The sequence below is a fragment of the Akebia trifoliata genome, chromosome 8 (assembly GCF_017979445.1).
Source record: "Akebia trifoliata isolate Shusen 1 chromosome 8, ASM1797944v1, whole genome shotgun sequence".
Taxonomy (NCBI): domain Eukaryota; kingdom Viridiplantae; phylum Streptophyta; class Magnoliopsida; order Ranunculales; family Lardizabalaceae; genus Akebia; species Akebia trifoliata.
This window is the reverse complement of record NC_141382.1, coordinates 8,006,406-8,029,577: the sequence shown is the minus strand read 5'-3', so window position 1 is coordinate 8,029,577 and position 23,172 is coordinate 8,006,406. Positions and strand designations below refer to the sequence as shown.

At 36.2% G+C, this 23,172-nt stretch overlaps 1 protein-coding gene across 1 annotated transcript; it reads right to left on the bottom strand.

Moving 5' to 3' along the window:
- Positions 1-2,216: 2,216 nt before the first annotated feature.
- On the bottom strand, positions 2,217-20,989 carry LOC147395875 (F-box/RNI-like superfamily protein). Its single transcript, XM_086451920.1, has 8 exons — positions 20,422-20,989; positions 19,225-19,467; positions 16,872-17,278; positions 13,828-14,013; positions 10,782-10,974; positions 9,255-9,331; positions 3,620-3,770; positions 2,217-2,763 (listed from the first exon to the last, which is right to left on the bottom strand). Exons 1-8 carry the CDS (start codon positions 20,728-20,730, stop codon positions 2,467-2,469), a joined length of 1,863 nt encoding a protein of 620 aa, XP_086308046.1. The 5' UTR covers positions 20,731-20,989; the 3' UTR covers positions 2,217-2,466.
- Between the last annotated feature and the right edge of the window lie 2,183 nt (positions 20,990-23,172).

The window sequence follows — 23,172 nt, the reverse complement described above, 5'->3', positions numbered from 1 at the left end:
GATGTCTAGGTCCAATGTACCAAATATTCATGTTCGATGGATCATAAAAAAAATGCCACTTGGCAATGGGAATAGTATTTGTTGATTCTTCCAAAGTGGCTTCAAGGGTGGAAATGGAATTTATTATGTCACCAACCAGAATGTCAGAATCTTCCAAGGGCAGGAGGCATTGAATTTAAACATTTTTAATATTTCAACTAGCTAATATTGTCGTCATTCCTCCCATCCACAAAAATATAGTCAAAACTTTATTTGTTTTTTTTTTTAATTTTTTTAATGTGGAGAGAGAGAGAGACAGAGAGAGAGAGAGAGATCAAGTAGAACTCTTCTTCTCCACCACAAAAATATTAGAGAGAGAGATGTCAATCATTATTACAAGGGAGCACATTCAAATTAACATTATTACAAGGGAGTGCATTTAAATTTACATTAAGGGCTTGAATGGTTGAAGGGTGTGATTTAGGGTTAAAGGTTTTCAAATTTACAATTTTATCGAGGGTTACGATCTGTTGATTTGTGAAGAATGACTCGTGTAAAAAACACCTGATCCCAACCCTTAGATACAAAATCCAACAGTTAATATTTGTATTTCTTAATAACACAAATCTAGAAGATACTTATCCCGAGGATAAATCTTAATCACCTGTTTGTTTTTTTTTTTCCATGAGTCAAGAGATCTGACCCTTTATATCAAATAGTACATTTGGGGCTGGATTTCATTTTCTTATGAGATTAGTAAGAAAATGAAATCCACGACTCGTTAAATTCTTAGATGAGGGTAAAAATTCATTTTTTTTTAATGAAAAACTACCTACATATAAAAAGGATCCCCCTTGAGCGAACAAACATTTTTCCAACCAATCCTTCGAGAAAATAATTTTCTCATCTACTGATGTTATTCTCTCGACATTTTCTTAAATGTTATTGAACAGATGAATTCATTTCCCCCATAACTATTTTTCCAAATAATTCACTTTTTATCTTGAAAACATTTTATATGCTATTATGTAAACTTTAAAGTAATTTTGTTCAAGATTTATAATCTGATCTGCATCCTATCTACCATAACAATCTCTATCAGATAAGCTCAAAGGAGATTGTTCCCTTGCATGATAATCTCGAAGGAAATTGGAAATTGTTCCGACTGTCCAGTGAAAAATATTTCAAAAAATAATAATGATTTCCATCAAATATATATATATATGGGTCGGGTTCAAACGACACACATTGCGACAACGTGTTTTGTCTTATATGGGCAAAAATGTTTGGAATGGGCTGATTTTTTGTGAGGATGATCTCTATGGTGAGGAGATCATCCTTGTCAAAAACCAGCTCATTATGAAACTTTTAGCCCCATGTTTACAAGTTGAAAAATTTTAGACTGTTCAATTTTTGTAAATCAATTTTGATGGGGTTAGAAGTTTTGGAATGGGATGATTTTTTGCCAGGATGATCCCCTCATCACAGAGATCAACCTCACAAAAAATCAGCCCATTCCAAACATTTTTGCCCATATAAGACAAACACGTTGTCGCAATGTGTGTCGTTTGAACCCCACCCTATATACATATATATATATACAAATGAAAAATAAATTTGGTGTCCAAACTTATTGAATAAAAGTATTTCAATGTATTTGACAAAAATATTTGAAAATTAATACTATACTCTTCACCCACTCAGGTGCAGAACAAACATTTCAAGTCCTCCAATTGATCTGATTTTGGTATAATGTGCTCTCCCAAAAGTTGTTTACCGGTAGAACAACAGTTAATATTTGGTTAAGGGAAGCAGCTGCCCTCAAGAACTTGACTGATACATCCACCAATCGTATATTGCTGCTCCAACAGATACAAAATCCCTTCACAGAGTACTGCATTAGGAAAGCAGCATCATGCAGAATAAAAGCTTAGCCAATTGAGGCTGAAAACTCGTCTCAAGCTGAAAGCGTTTCGAACCCAATGCAGGGGTTGGGTTTGAAGTGCAGAATAACAGCAATGAAAATCATGCTTTACGGAATATAAAGAAGTGATCTTTCAAACACTAGGCGAGTTTTGTGTGCTTTGCTGAACAAATTCCATGCTCCCTGGGTTTAGCTTGGTTAATTGACGAATACTCCCATGCAAGGATCACCATTTCGCTTACTATTGCACTGTTTACTTTCCATTAAAGCTTTGGAAGAGCCGAGATGCCATTATCAAGAAACAAAAATGAGATAACAATTGTAAATTAAATTGATCTTCATTATTTGATGTATCAGGAATTTCAGGAAACAAGCCTGCTTTCCGATGGTTGATCCATGTATTTCAACCACTAAATATAACATGCACCAAAATTATGAAGCAACACAAGAATAAAAACATAACATACAGCGAGCATGCGTCCACGAGCACTTACCCTTGAATCAGTTTTTATCCCACAGTTGGTACATCCAATTATTGAGTATCATACATAGAGGAGTCAGAATTAAAGGTCAACACATAGGTAGGAGAGGATGGACCCTGCCCTTCGCCTTGTCCTCTGACTGACTTTCCACTTTTCAACGAGGAGCTTTTTTAAGTTAACACAGCTTGTAACCACGGTGGCAACTCCAGCTGAGGTTACGAATGGGCAATAGACCATGTGGCAGGTCTCAAGACGTGTGCATTTCTTAACAAGATGTGCTAAACCAACATCTGTTATTTGCCGGCAATGGGATACTACCACGTCCCTGAGTAAAGGGCAGCCTTCGCCTAATTCAGCCAGTCCCATATCGCTCAAATTCTGTTAAAAAGGATACATAGATGAGTTGAGGAGGTTTGGCATGTGTGTGCATGCATGATTATGTGTGCCAACCATGGTTCAAAGTTACATTATGTTTCGGTGCCAAGACTGAAACAAGACATTGAACCCGAAAATTTAAATGTTTCAGATTGTCTCAGCATGTTTCAGATTGTCTTGGAATGTTTAAGTTGAGACCCAATTGGTTCTTCTCCAGATCGAAACAATGCCTTGAGAAAGGTTTTAAACCTTGGAACTAACTATAAGTATCAGAAGAGGGTGTAAGTTTTCATTTTATGTAGTTACTAGATATTCTAAGAAAGAAGCGAAAAAAAAGGAGAGATGAATATTGCATTATATACAAGGCACATTGATCTGAACCATTCAATTCAAGATGACGAAGACATCTTAGACTGGTTTGTGACCAAAATATACTAACAGAAATTTCCAAGGTCAAGGTTTCCCAACCAAGAACCTTATTTTCTCAGCCATGCAGTGGTAATCAGGGTTAAATAGGACAGCTTGTATCAGATTTGTAATACATGATGAAATGCTTGTTAGTACGAAATTTGTTATCAGACTCTGAGCCATCCAAGAATCCTCGAGTATGCTTTTTCCCAGAAAATGTACCCTCAAATATCCTTGAGTTTCAAAAACTGGAAGTTTGATGCAAGCACTCACTTACTATTGGGTATAGTGACTATCCAAATGTAACACATGCATAGAAGTGGAGAAAAATATGAAAAAATAAAATAAAATAAATCTGGGATCCACCATTAGTGACTATAGATTAACGCTTCGTACAGAATTTAACATCAAAATATTATATCAGAAACTAAGGGAGATATATAGTCCATACCTGAAGGACGCTGACATCTAGGCAAACCAGTTGTGGGCAGCCTCTTGCAATGGCTATCAGTCCAGCATCACCAATCTGGTGGCACCCGTTAACATTCAAACGCCGCAGGGAGCAGCCCTGACCGATAGCAATAAGGGCATCATCTCCCACCCTGAGATACACAGTCAAAAAGATCATATTAAAGTCCAAGTCCACATGTTCTTCTAGGCATTTTGACAATAATCCTTCCACAAGTTTAAACAAAAACCTCATTATGACTTCTTCAACCATAGTCACAAAGTCGGAGTACGGGCTTAAAATGGTAAGGGAAAACTTCGGAATTCCAGACTGATAATAAAAAATCCTCTTCTAATGAGCTTTCGTTCATTGTGAGGTGGCTTCTCGTGTTTGGGGTCCTAGCTCTTTTTATTGTCCCATGTTGTCAGCCCAACTTTCTTGCAACTCTTCTCTTTGGTTGGAAATCCACTTCCATTTTTGGCAGGTTGAAGATTCTGCGGAGGTTAACACCGTTCGCAATTTGTTGGGGTATGTGGAAAGAAAGGAACTCGCGCATGTTCAACAAAAAGGAGAATAACTTTCATCAAATTGTTTTCGATATTTCTGATTTGCTCTTTCTTTGGTGTAAACAATTTTAGGAGTTTAGAGGCTTTTTCTTTGAAGACTTTATGTTTAGGTGGGATGCTATGATTAGGGAGTAGGTGGCGTTCTCCCATCAATAAATTTTATCTTATAAAAAAAAATACTTCTAAAACAACTTCAAATAATAGTGGTTAGTTTTTCAACCATAGAAATCACGTAAAAATTAAGGGCGTGTTTGGATACCAGGAGCAGAACTACTGTTCCAAAGAGCAGGAGCTGGAGTACTCTGTGGAGGAGCTGGAAAAGTAATTCTGTGCAGAAAGGGCGTTTGGCAATCAACTCTGTGAAGTACTGGCAGAAGTACTTTTGTGCTGAAGTCTGTTTGGGAACCATACTGACTTCTCATGACTTCTAGAAAAAAGACCAGAATACCCTTATATTATACTAGTTACTGTTTTTTGTTTTTTAGTATCATAATATGCCTTCAAATTATACTATTTTTTACATTTTAACTATAAATATTAATATAATATAATATAATAAATATTAATATAATATAATATAATATTTTAAATATTAAATATTAATATAATGTATTTAAAATGGGGGTATTTCGTAGAAAATTAATAAAACGGGGTATTTCGGTAAAGTTAGGGGTATTTCGTAGAAAATTAATAAAGTTAGGAGTATTTCGATAAATGAGCCGTTAGAATGTTACTCCCCGCAAGATGCGAAATTGAGAAGTAAATTTTAGCGACTTTTTCATAAAGAGCAATTTTTTGCTCTTGCACGAAGTAATTCTTCGAAAGAGTTGTTTATCTAAATTATCCAAACGACTTCTAACTCCTCGCAAGAGTCAAAAGTAGTCAAGGAGTCCTATCCAAACGCCATCTAACAATCCCCCAATGACTTCCAGTTACTTCCCAATGCTAGAAATCCTAGAAATGTTATTAAAACCCAAAATCCAATAGTCTAACTTTGAGTTTGCCAATAAACTCCCATGTACTAACTCGAACAATCTATTTATCATGAAAAGCCTGGTTCTAAAAGTCTTTCTTTCCTGTCCCCAATCCCTATATCTTCACAACCAACTGCTCCAAAGAGACTGGTTCCAAGTCCACAATAAAATATCTCTCTCTCTCTCTCTAGGCAAAGATAATTTTATTAAGAAAAGAATGGTGGTGGAGCTGACTAACCTTACAAAACCAAACAAGCCACAAAAACCCCTAAAACAACAACTAAGTCTCCCTAAGATTACAAACTCTATCCCACCTGACAATAAAGTCCTCAAAAAAGATACCCTTAAACACCTCGTGGACTTCAGAACAAAAAAACAACACCGCAAAGATCGAAATAATAAGATCATGAGTCGAAGCTTCCTTTCCTTCAAAGATGCGATTATTCCTTTCCTTCCAAATGGATCAACAAATCACAAAGGGAAGTATCCCCCAAAACATACGTTTTAACTTACTAAAAGGAGCACCCCACTGTAGCCAAAACTCAACCACCAAACGCACTGACATGGGAAAACAGCTCACCACTCCAAACAAAGATAGGAAGTGGTCCCAAACATCTCTTGCTACCGAACAACGGAAAAGGATATGATCTGTTTTTTCCCCATCTCTCTTGCAAAAACAACAAAAACTCGATAAAATGAACCCCTTCCGAATTAGTTGGTCCAAGGTTGGAAGTCTTCCAAGAACAGCTTGTCAGGTAAACACTGAGACCTTAAAAGGAATTTTGCCTCCCCAAACCATGCAATGTGGAAAAAAAGCAGGCCCATCCCGCAATCCCACACAATAAAGAGAACGGATTGAGAATCTCCCATTCCTAGCATCATCCCAAAGCAGGTCATCCTTAACATGACCCTCCAACTTGGGATCACCAATGCACACTAGCAAATCACAGAAAGCTCCCAACTCCCAATTATTGAAACACCTTCTAAAACCCAAATCCCAAGACACCACATACATCACCCTCCCTGACTAAACAAGATGACATGGCATGAGCACTCTTTAAGAAGACCCCATATAATTATGAGAATTGATCTCTAAAAGGGCCACTTCCATGCCACCAATTCTCCTAGAATCCAACTTTATTCCCTCTTACAACAAGAAACTTTACCTTCTTACGGAATGAAGGCAATCTTTTCAAAATACCCTTTCAAACACCACATCCAAAAGAACCTCTAACTTTGCCACTTTCCCACCCAAATCTTTGAACTCCATACTGTAGAAGCCCATGGGCCTAACTCATCCTCACAAAACCAGCTTATAAGGTGAGGATTGCCCCAAGTTTATATATAGCCTAAGGTCATGATACCCAAGCGATGTGGGACCATCACTCACACTCCCCCTCATGTGTAACACGTCTCCTACATCCCTGTGGTTACCCGCTCTGATACCATGATAAATTTGGGGTTCCAACTCAAAATCAATTGCCTATGAATGGAGAGGCACAGGAACTTATAAGGAGAGAGACAATGCAATATGTGTCCGATGTGAGACTAAACTCAACACATACTCAAACTGCAATAACCTTCCTCCAAAGGTTGCTGTCCTCTTCAACCCCAAATATCCACAATCATTTTCCAAGCAAGGACGAATTCATCAAACGAAACTCTCTAATGCCCAATCCACCCCATTTCTTGGTACACAAATTTTCTACCAGCTAACCATATGGAACTTTATGTTCCTGTCTTTATCATGCCAAAAACAATTACTTCAAATCCTATCAAGCTTAATCTCCACATTGTTGATTGTTGTGTTATCTGCCTCTGCTACCGGGTGTCACGTGCTCATGTATCGTGCCCCAATTCGACCAGTGACCCTCTTATATTAGTTGCGCCTTCCCCATTAGATCAGTCTTTTGGGGTAAATGGTTGTCAACATGATATCAGAGCATTAAGTTTGTATAGGTTACAGGTTCGAGTCTCCTTGAACGAATTTTCCACCCTTATGGGTGAAAAGGAGTGTTGAATGTTGTGTTATCCGCCTCTACTCCTAGGTGTCACGTGCTCACTTATCGTGCCCCAATTCGACCTGTAACCCTCTTATATTAATAGTTGCACCTTCCCCATTAGATCGGTCTTTTAGGGTAAACGGTTGTCAACACACTTCGAGGAATATAGTAGAGGGACAAGAAATAATTTGAAATACTAGCCAAGACACTCTTTACTAGAGTCAATTTCCCTCCTTTCAATAGGTGTCTGGCTTTCCACAAGCTTAGCTTTCTACCCACCTTTTCTAGTACAAGACCCCAGATCTCTTTCAACCTATAGGCTGCTCCCAACAGCAAACCCAGGTACGTGGATGGCAACTTCCCCACTTGATGATCAACTGAGGCCGCCAACAAATCCAAATCTAGAGTATCCCAAACTACAAAAACCTTGCTCTTCCTAAAATTTATGGGAATTCTTGAAATTGCCTCGAAGCATCCCAAAATACCGGTAAAAATACCTCAACTGCTCCGTAGAGTGATCCAGAAAGATCAACGTATCATAAGCAAATTGGAGGTGTGAAATAGACATGTCACTCTGATCCACTCTAAAGCCAACCAGATTACCCATCTGAACCGCCTTCCCCAACATCCGACCCAAAGTCTCCATCACTACTAGAAAGATAAAAGGAGACAATGGATCCCCTTATCTAAAGCCCCCTAGAACTTCGGAAAAAATCCTAGGAAGATCCATTAACCAAAATAGAGAAAGATGTCATAGAAATACACTTTCATTATCCAACACCCCCATTTCTGCCCAAAGCCCATTCGCTGCCACAAATATTTCAAGAAGTTCCAATTTACATGATCATACGCCTTCTCCAAATCAACTTTACAAACCAACCCAACCTTTCTTGGTCTCCTTTTAGAATCAATACACTCATAAGCAATGAGCACCTCATCCAAGATTTGTTTCTCTGCAACAAAAGCCCCTTGAGCAGCTCCAATAATGGAAATCATCACCGTTTTCATCCTTCCTGCAAGAAGTTTGGACAAAATCTTATAAACCGAGTGCACAAAACTAATGGGCCGCAAGTCTGAGATGTCCTCCACATCATGCTTCTTGGGACTAAAGCCACAAACGTGCAGTTTGAGCCCAAATCAAGATATCCTTCCCTATAAAACTTCTTCACTATCGCCAAAAGATCCCCTTTAATTGTATCCCAACACTCCTTGAAAAAAACCCATCAAGAAGCCATCTGGACCTAAAGTCTTATCAATCACCATGCTAAACACAACACCCATAATCTCCTCCTCCTCAAACGATCTTTCTAACCAGCACCATGCTCCAAAGAAATACAATCAAAGTGAAGGTGTTCGAGAGTCAATCTATCCACGAAATCCTCTTAGTGCAGGCCTTTGTAGAAATTCACCACCCCTTCAACTACCTCACCATCCCCCTCCTTCCAAACACCATTGATCCTAATTTTGGACAAGTGACTAACACGGTTATGGACATTGGCCATTCGGTGGAAAAAAAAAACGTGTGTTGTTGTCTCCTTCTTTCAACTATCTAATCCTGGATTTTTGTTTCCAACTAATTTCCTCCAAGAAAAATAGATTCTAAAAACCGGCCTTTAGATCCACCCGCCGCCTTCTATCCACCTCACCCAAATCTACACAACCAATTGCTCCAAAGAGCCTGGTTCCTGTTCCACAATTTATGGAAGGTGACAATTTAATACTGGGAAACATCTATCAGGAAAAAAAATGATCCTAGTGAACATCGTCTTTAACAGTGCTTCCTACAATGCATGTACACTAGACTAGTATTTCATTTCCAATATTTTTATGTTATACAAAGCATGCATCACATAGGATTCTAAATTAGAACTCATTAACACAATAAAGAGACGTATGCACAACCAATCATTGCTTCCCATCATTTTAAAATTATTGAAATAGTTCTGAGCGAGATCAATTACCATGAATAATAATCTAAGTAGATGTGCAATTGAAGTTACTTCACCAAGTAGCACGTGGTTATTGCTTGCGAAAGTAGATGCGACATTGGGTTCATAAGAAAAGAAAGGAAAGAAATTGAGAATAAGCTATTCACCTATCACAAAATCGAAGGCTTAAGTCCGTGAGATATTTACAGTTCTCACCCACAGCAATGATCCCCTTGTCTCCAATCTAATAATAGCAAAAGCCAAAAAAAAAAAGTAAAAAAAAAAGAGAGAGACGTTAAAGTAGCATGTATATCTTGAACCAATAAACCGCACCACTTCTAAACCAAGATCTTAACCATAGAGAGGATATACAATTTCACAGGCTCATTGAGACAGAAACCTCCAATCAAAAACCCACAACAGTCAAGTTTCCAATTAAAGAATCAAGTATTGCCATAGTAAATTACAGCAACTTACTACTTACTCACGGTTAAAAACATCAATATGATCAATTTTTAAATAATGTTTATCCAACCAGAAAATTAATTTTCTTAATAAGTCTATAATACAAATGAAAAACTTTCAAAACAAAATACCTTCCAAATATGGCTGTACAAATGAAAATTGAACTCATTATCTCAATTTACTGAGACACCACTTATCAAAAGAAAAAAAGAAAAAAAAATACTGAGACATCCTATGGAGCTTTAACGAAATCATTCTTTCAAATTCTCATGGAAAACTTTCAATTAAATACATTTTTTTTTTTTGTATTGGTATGAACTTGATTTATTCTTCTGCCACCTATACATGTTACCCATGATGCCAACTTGAGCTAACAACCTAAATGGCACCCAAATCATATTTCTTCCTCTCCCCTCCCCAGCTAAGTTCTACAACTTGCCGCCATATTTCTCAAGGTTTATAGCAAAAAGGAGTCTGGATTTTTCCAATAGTTCGTCCCTAGACTCCTCCTGAAAGCTTACGATATGAAACTTCAGAGAATAAACCATCATTCTATTATTACCATCAATGGATTCACTAACAAATGTTATCATTGAAAATGAGGTCATTACTTCACAAGTAAGATTTTAGCAGCCTTGACTCCAAGCATGGTGGCTACCAAAAGGCCTAGATCATTGCACCTAAAAATGCTTTATACCAACTATTTGTCATCGGCTACAGAATCGTCTTCTGCCCAGTGGATGGCCCCACAAGATGAAAAGCCTGGCTTAGGGTCAAGCTGGCAAGTACAAAGCTAGTCCAATCCATGGAAAAAAGTAGAAAAATAAAAGAAGGTGGACCACTTCGTAGGGACGAAATATGGTTGGAAATTAATAGAGAAACAATAGGGATTTTTACTTAGCATCAAAGGGTGTGATTGTGGGCAGTCAAGTGTATAGAATACCCAACACAGAGATATTCATAAAGATTGTTAATTAATATAAGCATCCCATCTTTCATCACAAGGAAACATTTACCTAGTCTCAAACACTGAGATACATTCAGAATCCTCTACCAGTTAAAATCTAAAACTATTCACTGGATTAGGCATGCCAACAAGAATATAAGTTTATTCTGGAAAATAAAAACCAAGATCAATTATTGTAATAAGGAAACCTTGGAAAGATCAAGAAGAAAAATCAATTACAATGAATTAAAGGAAACCACCAAAGAAAAACCAAAATTGATACCTCATAACATCGACGAATGTGAAGTTTCTTCAAGTTTGTGCAGCCCTGAGCTATACTGCATATGGCATCATCTCCTATACTCGAGCAATCAACCAAGCGAAGAGCTTGCAAGAGTTTACAGCCTCTACTAACTTCAGAAAGAGCATAATTACCAATCCTTTGGCAATATAATAGAGCTAATTCAGAAAGACCCCTGCAACCCATAATACAGTGCTATAGGTTAGGTTAACTCCATTGCAAGTAAATTCAACTAATACACACTTCCACGAAGTGCCCCTAATTGTACCACAATAACAAGGCAAAGGAAATGATTTATATAGTAATAATGTGACCCGGTGATTTTGGCTTTCTATGTATGCTTAGTAGGGTTTGAGTCTAAAATGTGCAAGCCTATACGATGGCCATTGTAATTAATTTCTCTGTTTTATGAAATAAAAAATAAGTTTAGAGCGAATCCTTGAGAACTCCTCCAATGATTGGATTTGTGGAGAGATTCCAAAGTACTATCTTTTTCTCTCTCTGCTTCTCATCTTTTCTAAAAGAAATTCTGATTTTAAACTTCAGATCAATAGCTCTAGACCTGGCAAAATCTCCCATAAAACCCTAATCCCAGTCCACTAAACCCGCTGAAACTGATTTCAGTGCATCCCTGCCATACCAAAATCCTAGTCAGACCCCTCCAATCATAGTCAAACCCCTCCCACACCTCTTCTAAACCTTGCTGAACATTTCAACCTCCTGAAACCTGAATCCAGCCCCTCTAAACCCAATTAAACCCCTCCAAACCCTAATTACAGCCCCAACCATCCCAATAAACCTTCCTAAACCCTCCCATATTGCAGTCCCACCAAATCCAGCCCAGTAAAACCATCTAAAAACACCATTCTAATACCAACCAAACCACCTAAACCCTTCCCCATTAAGTCAATGTAGTTTTTTTCTTTCGAAAATTATTACTACTGGATTATTTAAATGTTTAAATCTTACCTAAATTGCAAAATTTCTAATCACTCTTTAAAATATAGTCAATGGCCATTTTGGAACCCACCACAATAGCCAATTGCTTAAGGTAACTCTTGAAATCCTTGAAAGGATCAAGATAATTCAAATTGGAGCAAGTAGAAAGCAACAGATTGGAATATCTATCTTCCTCAGGATCCTTCACTTAGTATTTGGAAATAGCCCTATTATAACTTAGCCTAGGATCATAATTTAATTTCCTATTAGAATTTATATTCTATGGTAGATTTCTATTATTTTAAGCTTTTATTTGTTCTTGGTAATTTAATCGAGATCTCAGGTTCACCATTATCGATTAGTTTGCATTGTCCGACATCACAGGATGTGATGTGAGTGTAGAATACAAGCTATAGGGCTGGCTACATTTGTATATGGTATTTAACTCCTTCTAATGATATGCTAATAAAGTAAAACCTGGATACATTTTTCCTTTTTCTTTTTCCTTTTCAAAATTATATTTCTTTACAAAAGGGTAGTTTCAGTCTCTTCATCATTCACAATGCCTTGTCCAACTGTTTGGTCAAGGCATTGTCTGGTGGCAAAGCATGTCGTCTCAAACAATCCAGGGCTGATACATTGCAAAATTCAGATCTATGATTACTAAAGCTTTCCACTTTAAAAATAAAAATAAAATTTACTTGTATGTTTACTTATTTACCTAAAGGGTCCGACTAGTTGCACATCAATAGTAGTTGGTTGCACTCCAATCTTAAAAACTACTTTATTTTGTTTTATTATCTCTTAACCTACAAGTTGCACTTCATTAGGATAACCTACTTGATCATATTCCTAGTTTCTGCTCATGTTCTCCTTGTATTAAGATATTTAATTAGAAAAACACTTTCCTTAGAAAGAAAATTTTCCTGACAGCATCACACTGTGCCATCCGAAAACATAATCTGATGCCATAGGGTTGTAGGAGACAAAATTGTAAAAACTTTAAAATAAAGCTTAATTTTCATCATTGAATTTTAATTTTAAAATTGGGAGTTCAGTAGCTGTCTATTTTCAACAGCTTGGATCAAGCTCAAAATATATATATATTTAAAATCTAAATTCTTCAATGAAAACTAGAAGGCTGTGGTGTTGGATTGCCAATGTGTACCATGAAGGCCCAACCCTTCGCAAGGCCAGTCTGGATCATTTAATTATTTATTGAATTAACATATTTTTTTTCAATGAAAACGTTGTCTTAATCCCTGTAAAACCTGATAAAAAATGGACCAAGTTTTTTTTTGCAAATATTTTTGAACAAGCAATAATTTTTGTGGGCATGGTTGAATAAGGAAAAAAAGGAGTGCAACCCTTTTTTTTGAAATGCAAACATACAAATGGAGTGCAAGGGGGATTTTTAAGTAATTGAGTGCAATTGGTAATGTGTGGTGTGCAACTAGTGAGTCCCTTACCTAAATATCAAAGAAAGAAAAACTGAATGGATCTTACATGAAATGAGGTTTATGTCTCTCAATCATATTGTTAATACATATCAGACAACATGAGTAAGACAAAGCTGAGATGTATGGTATGAACCCGAGACAATAAAAATTGTTGCTCATACATGGATCATGGCTTGATCCCTATATGTGAATAAGCTGACTCAGGCAATTCAACTTGGCCTCGACCAAGACTTGAAACAACAGCTTGAATTGATCAGAATGAATGTACTTAATTACGTGCGCAGTCAAGCAAGTAAAAAAAAAAAACTATCTCTTGAATATTGAGCCAACTGATTGGAACTTGGTCCACTTTTCTATTGAAAAAAAAAATGTTAACTCCAAACTTCCAAATCCCATGATTTACTCAAGTAAAATCAGAGTATAATAGCAAGGAACATTTCAGCAAAATATGCAATCTTTACAAGAAAACAACAAAAGCATGCAAATTAGTAAAACATTGGAATGAGTGCTTGCAGGCAAGAAGCTAACTTAGCTATTGCACATCAGAGTGTGACTTAAAATTAAATACATTCAAAATATTATTAGAAAAAAGGTACATATATAATCTAAAGGGGTGAGAAAGAACGCACGGGCAAGATCTTCCAATAGACTCGAGTCCAGCTGTTCCAATATTGTGGCAACCATTGACTTCAAGATGTGTAAGTTCAAGGCATCCTGTGCCAATTGCTTCTAGACTCTTGTCGCTCAAGAAATAGCAATCACTTAAAGTAAGATTTTTTAGCTTCTTGCATCCATTCCCAATAGCACAAAGACCCCTACAGATACATGGTAAAGATATTACCATACAAACAAACAAAATTTTAAGATATTTTATTATAAGCAGATTAATCAAATGAAGACAAGCTCAAAACTTTTCAACAATTAAGGAAAGAAAGCAGCAACATTTAGTATGATAACGAAATTTACTGGTAACAGCATCATACTGTGCAGAACAGTTCTTAGTAAACCCCAAGGGTTGGGAGATGGCCAAAACCAAGCCTTAGTTTGAATCCCCACTTAGGGGCCATCCTCAGGGATGGATTTACAGAGGGGCAATGGGGAACTTGCCCCTAAATCACCCATAATTTTTTTCTGAGGAATTGGACATGATATATCTGATCCCTGCATAATATCATGATAAATGGATACAAAATTTTCACTGCTATTAGTCTCAGCAATAGGCCTGAAAAAGTATCTAAAAGGGTGAAATTTAAGAATTTTTTATAATTAAATAGTTCTATTGATAATTTTGAGATATTTTCAGTTCGCCCTCATGTTAGGATATTTTTGGTTATTGCCCCCACCCCACTCCACTCAATTTTTTGAGTTTATTAGAAGTTATAACCCTCTCTCTATTTGGTTAATGTTTGAGATACCACCTGTGTTTCCAATCGATGACATACCCATTTTGACCATGTTAGCCCCCCCCCCCCCCCCCCAACAAATTTTTCAATGAATATTCGAGACACTCCTTTGCTTTCAAATTAATAACACATCCTCTCAATTATTAGTGGATAGTTCAAATAAACCCACGTTTACAAACTGATGACATGACTCCTCTCCCACTCCAATATTTTTGTTGATTTGGACACCCCTCCACATTTGGGTTAATATTTGAGATGCCCCTATGTTTTCAAACTGAAGACACGCCTCATTGACTGTGTTCCTCTTTTCTACACTACCAAAAAATAACCTAAACACCCTCATCTTCAACATGCAACTAAAAATCCTTTTCATCCTAAAATCAGTCATCTTCAACTTCTATAGAGAATTAATTTTAATCAATTTAACCTCATCTTCAATCCATCATTTTGAACCTCACCTTAATCCTTTTGTAGAAAAACCTAGAATTTTCTTTCAAAAGATCTCATCTTCTACTTCAAAAATCATATCTCGTTCTTTAGGTTTGGAGGTTAAACTAGATTAGTCCTATGGTTCAAGACTAGGGCAAAAAAAATTTACCTAGGATATTGAAGATGACTAGCTTTAGGAATAGAATCAAAGGGTTTCTTTGAAGCAGAGGGTATTGAACTCATTTTGCATGAATCTATTAGAGAAGACCCATGTCATAGAGGCATGCAGGTGTTTTGGTCAATATTTGAGATCCCATATATGTTTTTAAATTGATGACATTGCCCCTTGACTTAGGTCTTCTATCATAGACTAATGAGAAATGATCTAAATGCCCTTTTCTTCAACCTCGTAACAAAAAACCCTCGAATTTTCTCCTCAAAAGCACTCATCTTCAAGCTCTTCAACCTTATCATGCAACTATAGTTTGCCCCCTCTACAAGAAAATCCTGGCCACCCTCAAGGATTTATCCCAAAAATTACCTTTTGAGTGTGGGGGGGAGGGGACTGCATGTTCCCTGAGGATTACTTGGGTGTTCTAAGAGGCCTAGGTAACTAGTTTCCCAAAAAAAAGGTGCATACCAGTCTTAAGTTTACTGCAATGCATAGTTTAGAATTCCATTTGTGATGATGCTCCTACATGGAGAAGAAACATGGTCCTCAAGTCACTTTATAATTCTAATGCTATTATTACTTGCACTTATTTTATGACGAAATTACTAGCTCTCCATAACTTAATAGGTTGACAGTGTTAGACAAATCAAGTGTAGTCCCAGACCCCCTAAATGTGAGACAAGTCCATGCAAATGATGTCTATGAAGCATACTTGTGGTTCATAGCCTACCTTATTACTGCCCCTTGAACGTTAGAAAGGCAAACTTTTCCTTTCGCATTAAAGGAGGGTAAATCAACAGTTACAATGGAAAAAAACCACCAAGGTGCAGAAACTTTAGGAATCCTTTCTTGTTTAAATAGAAGGCATGGGTGTTTACATAAATACCAAATTTTGGCAGGATTTATTCGTAACTTTTTTATTGTTCATTAAAAAAAATAAAACGAAGTACAGTAGATGAGACTATGTCAAGTTTTTAGGTGATTCAGTTCAAGCTAGGGCTGCAACTTGAGCGGGTTAGAGGGTCAACCCAGGCTCAACCCAAGTTGTAGAACCTCAACCCAAGCTCAACTCAATCCTACAATCGGGATAGAGCTCATTAACCCAAGCTCAACCCAAGATTGAGCTTCTAAAATTGAGTTGAGCTTGGGTTAGCCCAAGTTAGGTAATTTTAGGCAGGTTGGAAAAGTTGAGCAAGCCTAATTTCATTTTGATCAACATATAATTTTTATTTTATATCTTTAAAAAAAAAAAAATACAATATAAAAAACAAAATCACTAGTAAATAAATTTACACACAACCTCCAAATCCATAAATTTTTATATCATAAATTTTTTTCCCCTTAGTTTTACAAATATATTTAAGAAGAAAAAACTAATATTCTTTTTTAAATAAATAGAAATATTTGAATGTAAATATATAGCATCGGGTTCAGGTCGAGTCGGGTTGCCCAGAGTCTCAACCCGAGCTCAACCCAAATTCAATTCAGGTTGAGATTTCCTAGCTTAGGCTCAACTCATTTTCCATATAACCCAACCCAGGCTCGCCCATCAATCGGGTTGAGCCTGGGTTGAGTTCGGATTAGCCCGCCCAAGTTGCAGCCCTGGTTCAAGCAACTTCATTAAAAAAAAGTGTAAGATCTAAAAAAAGATATCAAATAAGTTTCTAACCTGTCAGTAAATCTCTGAAAACTGTATAAAGCCAACAACTCCAATGACAAACAATACATGCCTACAGCTTGCAAAGCCTCGTCTGTAACATTTATACACTGTAACTTCAGAATTTTCAATGATGGGCATCCTTTAGCTACAGAAAGCACCCCTTTGTTCTTGATGAACTCTGAATCCAATGACAAGGTTTGAAGAGAGGTGCAATGTGACCCCACTGCTTCTAATGTGATATCTGTTATTTTTTCACAAGCTGCCACTCCAAGAGCCTTCAGTGACCTCCCGCAACCAACGGCTAATTCAACCAAACCTGTGTCTGTCAAACCTTCACAAAACCGCAAATTCAAATCTTCAAGTTGCTTACAGCACTCCCCCACAGCCGCTAGACCTTGGTCTCCAACATAGCAACCCTGCATGAAAAGATGGTAATTCATTCAATAATTTCAAGAAATTTCCATGTTGGTGATAGTCTTTTTTCTTGAGCTCAGCTCACATGCAATTACAAGAAAAACAATAAAACTGTACTTTCTCCGGGTAGAATATAACCAATTCATTACTGATCTCCGGAATTAGGGCTCTGCAAGCCAGTCAACGGTATCAATACTGCCAAGGAACTTAAAACAACCATTGGTTTGGAGCATACTTTCGAGTCCATCGACCTACTTCGTCTATTTTTCCCATTCCGGTATAAGTAAAATGAAATGATGTTCCTTTCAATCACACAAATTAGTTATTAGAAGATTGAGTACAAACCAACATGCATTCTAAGCAGTAGATTTTGAAAGAAGTCAATTTTATTGGAGGTATGGAGAACCATTAGTTTTTAAAGAATGGTAGTAGAAAGCAAGTTTTGGGTGCAGAAATTTAGGTGAGAGTAGAGGTGGGGCATCTCTTTCTTACTGAATAAGTGTTTGGAAAGGTATCTCAAGAGTACTCAAAGACTCCTCCAAAAGCAACCGTTTTGAAGAGGAAGTGCATGGTAGGGTGAGATTTTGAGATGATCTACGGTGTGAGAAAGACCTTCACAAACTTCTGGTCCATTACTTGTCAATATGATAGATGGCAAAAGGTGTTCAATAAAGGTACATTTCCCAGAGGTCGTAGGGCAAAATATTATAGAATCCGCACTCGGGAGAAATTCTAATGATTGCGAAGTAGAGCAACTTGCAAGGCTATTGGGTTGCTTCAAATGACAATCAAGTGATCGACTATAGATAAAAGGCTTCAACATATTTTTCTAAAACTAGTTATCACTAAAATACTGGTTTCAATGAATGTTTTCTCGACCCCCTTGCTTTATTTTCTCTCAATAAAATTATCTTTATCGATCAAAAAAAAATGAATGTTTCAGAATGCATCATTCCATCGCAATGAATGTTCTGGTTTTTTCCTTGACCCAAACATTCCCAAGGAAATTTTATACCTTGATCAAATCTCTAATCTAGCAGGTCTAAATCTTGTGGCAAGTGCAAAGGCATGTTCTTTGAGGATTATTCATATGGGAAACCATTGAGAGTGGGAGGGAAGTTTTGGTTTGTATTTCTGCAGTTCTGGTTGGTTGTTCATTTTACATCCTGTTTTATTTTTAGATTGGATTACTCCAGCATTTTGTGTTGTACTTATGTTACTTACGTTGCTTGTTAAACTAATATCTATCTTTTTACCATTACAAAGACAGAAATAAAAATAAAAACCTAATAGATGTTTCCCTTGTAAAGTGGGTCACAAGATCGTGGCACTTGCTCATTCATTACTCCTTAACAAGAGGAGCCCATTACAATTTACAAATATCTCTGCATAAATGATAATATGGGCCAGTTCGGTCAAGTCACTTCTAAGTTCTACCTATAGCTTGCCACATGTATGACCAGGCAGAATATTAGATACATCTCTTCTAAATATAGCATAGGCTTCAAAGTATCTGTTACATTGAACATTTTTGCTGTTGGGTTATATGAGACATTGAGGATAATATTGCATTGCAGTTAGTAAATAGTGAAACATTGAAGCCAAAAGGCACTCAACAAATGTGTTAGGCTTAAAAGATCAAAAGTTGTATTATAAAAATGCAGTTGCACTCGGATTAGAAATTAGGAATATCCTGGTTTAATAATCCATAGTAGCATTTTCCCAATTTTAACAAGCTTGAAAATGAGTATATAACATTCCTTTCACACATACCGATCAAAAAGGGAAAGAAGACTACTTTTACACACGGCATTATGATTAATCCCTAAGTCCGAAGATGAATGACAGGAGGTCACCCAGATCAAGCACTTCCACATTGAAATCTATTAGGCATCAATGAGAATTAACACTTTAAAAAGTTTCAGGTTGGAAAACTAGAGATCTTTACCTGTAAATCCAAAGATTTCAAGGATCTACATTTCTTTGCTATGGATTTTAGTCCTGCACTTGTCACACTAGAACACCAGATTAAGCTTAATTTCTCAAGTCTTGTAATTTCAGCAAGAGCAATCAGACCAGCATCTGATAAATTATATGGTTCTAAGTCACTTTCTTCAGGCCCACTGATCTCAGTCACAGGACGAAGTTTTAAAGATGAGATAGCAGTTCTATTACCACAGCGCCTTTTCTTCTGCATGATGAATAAGTGTACCACCTTCTTAGTATTGAAGATAAGTATATATAGTAGTAACAAAGCTTAACTACACTTTTTCAATAAAAGAAATTTATGCAGATTGGACTTAAGCACGTTACCAATGTCATATTATAACAAAACATACCTAGAGAGCCTAGGAAAATATTATAAAGAAAAAGATAAAACATAAATAATGAAGCATTGATCATGTAACTAAAGTACTATATGTTTTGTCACAGAAAGTGTATTCAAAGATGATCATTCATGAAGAACTAGATATGCCAATCTAATGGCACGCTTGTAGTCTTTTTTTATTGGTACAAAGGATATTATTTTAGCCTTTCTACTGGCAAAAGGATTTCATTAAGAAATACAAAGGTAGAAATAATTATTTAGAGCTTGTTAAATGAAGAGGAATTGCATCAAACGTCGAAGATTGAGAGAAATAATGATTAAGAGATATGGGTTTTATGTACATTTTTAGCAATATCATTAGACTCGCACTCATTGCCCCCCACATATTCGCAAAACATACCCCACTTAAAAAGAAAATGAAAAATGCCAAATGATCCCATTCGATGACCTCTTACTGAACCCATTCACAAACAGACTGATTCGATATTTACATTTTCTTTAAGTGGGGTGTGTTTTCAGAAGGGCAGGGGCAACGAATGCCAGTCAAATCATTATTTCTCCCTTCGGCCTCAATCGTCAATGCATGAAAATTTTCAAACATAATTCATATTCATCCAAAATAAAATATATATTCCCACTACATATGTCATAATTTCCATTAAAAATAGTGCAACCTAGCTTCAAATTTATGCATCAATGCCCCTTTCAAATATCTCATAATTTCCACTAAAAAAAGGTGCAATCTTTCTTGAAATTTATGCATCAATGCCCTAACTTGAACAATTTGTGATAATTCTAAGAAGAAATTTAACTTACAATCGCTGGCCGATGCAAATTTGATCCAAGAGAGAACCCCAATTGAGGCGGCAACGAAATTGGTAATCTTTCATCGATATAAACGTTTCTAACATTAACAAATCGATCAAGTATAAGCTTCACCAACGCATCTGGATTACCAGATGCACCGATCCGGACTGTACGGCAGCTCAATCTCTCGAGTTTTGACCATCTCTTGCACACGAGAGAACATGCATCGCAACTCGATTTCGATCCTTCGAGGTGATGGAAGATCTCAAGGATCAACTCGTCTGGAAGAACAGTGTTTATAAGATCATGACCTCTCATTGGAGATTGAATCTACGAAGACTTTTATTATAAAGTAAATAAAAAATTAATTAGCAGAGATTAACGGGGGTAAAGAAACAGAGGATGACCCCTGAAATGGATGATGAAGACGAACCCTAGCTCTTGAAGAACGAAAATGTCTCCAAAAATCAATTTTTATTGTGCTTTTCACACTCGGTTTCCTTCTCGCGTCCCCTCGGCACCCGCGGAAACAGGTGACGTGTTCGAGACGTCTCGTCCCGCATGAGTCACCCGTTCCAGCTGTGTGCAGTTCTTTGGTGATTTACATTATTACCTATAAATTGGTGTGGCATTAGCAAAAGATGAGGTGACAATAGTATCTCTCTTGCCTAGATGCAAGTAAATTGTCTTAATTTGATGTAGAGTATTTTATTGTTGAATATGCTCCAGTGACCTCAAGATGCAACCTCGTATTGCACTTCTTGACTTGAAAGTGTAAGGGAATCATAAATGCTTTTCATTGAGATATGAGTGAAAATGCATCTATGATTCCTATCCACTTTCACGCCAAGAAATGCAATATGAGGTTTTAGTTTGAGGTCACTCCAACACGACTCTTTATTGTTTCACTAATACTTAATATTTGTAATTCTTGGGTGATGATTTATTGCGATTTTTACATTTTTTTTTACTATGATTTTTACATGTACATAACTATAGATGTTTTTTATTTGTGTCTCGAGGAAAAGTATCTATAATTATATGTGCACCCCATGTCAAAAATGTAAAAATCACAATAAATCCCAATGTCACCCAACACAATTCTATAAATATTCTTTTTCTAATTTATGGTCAATACTTGTAAATGAAATGTGACGATCTAGTAATTTTCAAAAAAATTATATATTTTTGTGAAGGGAGGATTTGTAACAAATTTGAAAAAAATAGAGGTTTATGAGGAATTGTTTCAATTTTATAAGGTGGATATATGCAAATATTACTTAAGTTCTAAGTAAAAGATATAAATAAATAGTCGTGATAATATGATGCGCCCTCTAACATACACCCCCATCATGTAATTGTACATCATTTGCATTGGGATACATAAGAAAAATATGTGTGATTCTGTGTATCTCACTGCAAATGGTCTACAGTTTTGTAATGAGGGCCTATGTCAAAGGGGGGCGTTAGAAAACCATTATTCACAAATAAAGTAACAATTTATAAATGGGTTCGACGATCAACATTGGGAGAGCATAAATTTGTCCTATATGAGTTAAAAATCTTAGATTGGGACAAGGAAATCATCTTCACAAAAAAAACAATCAATTATGAAACCTATAACCCCATCAAAAATAGTTTATAAATTAACAATAACAATTTATATTCTACAATTCTTTAACTTGTAAACTACTTTTGATAGGGTTAGAAGTTTCGAACTTGACTTCTTTTGTGAGGACAACCTCTTCCTCCCAAACAATCAGTTAGATCCGACAATTTATGATCCACAAATCTTCAACTTGTAAACCACTTTTGATGGGGTTAGAAGTTTCAAACTAGGTCAATATTTTGTGAGGACAACCTCTTCCTCCCAAACAATCAGTTCAATCTAAAACTTTTAACCCATACAACACAATTTTTTGCTCCTAACATTGGCATCGAACATGACTATAAACATATATCTTTATTGCTATAATGAGAGGAGTTGATATCATGATTTTATTTCAAAAATACACACATTGTTAGTTAATTTGTTAAAGTTAGAAAAATATCATTTTAATTTTCAAAATTATAATTGTAACAAGATAAGTGTCTTATAAAAAGTTAATATTTGTGACATAAACCATACTAATAGATGCTCAACTCAGTGATAAAATATTGTTTTATATAAATCATGGTATTTAAATTCTTAATAATCAATTAAATTTGAAGGAAAAATAACCAAGGAGGTCAACTCATATATCAAACGAATCAACATGATCAGCAATTCTGATAGGATATCTCTTTGTCATTCATCCTTCTTAATTCATCGCTTTCTTTCACATTTTTTTGTCTCCATCCCGCTTACCACCTCTCCCTTTCTCTACTTTTTTCATCAATTTATTTTCATTGTTGCCGACCGATGATAGAAATTTGGTCAATTTGACTGGATTCAAGTTTGTGTCATGTGGTCTAGGGATTGGGACTAGCTTAATAACCTCCTTTAAGCTCAGTTAAAGAAATATTTCAGTCAATGGATTACATATAAGTAGACAAATTCTAATACACCCGTATTAGAAAATATTGCATGGACCAAAGAATTATATAGAGCCTGGACCGAAATCCACATTTGGGGCACACAGACTGCATAATTTTATTTTATTTTTTTAATATCAAATCTAAGATTTTGAAATTAGGCTAATGTCGAACTCCCAAATTTGATATTAAAATTCAACACTAAAAATAGGCCTCTTTCAAAGAATGTTACTTTTCAAATTTCTT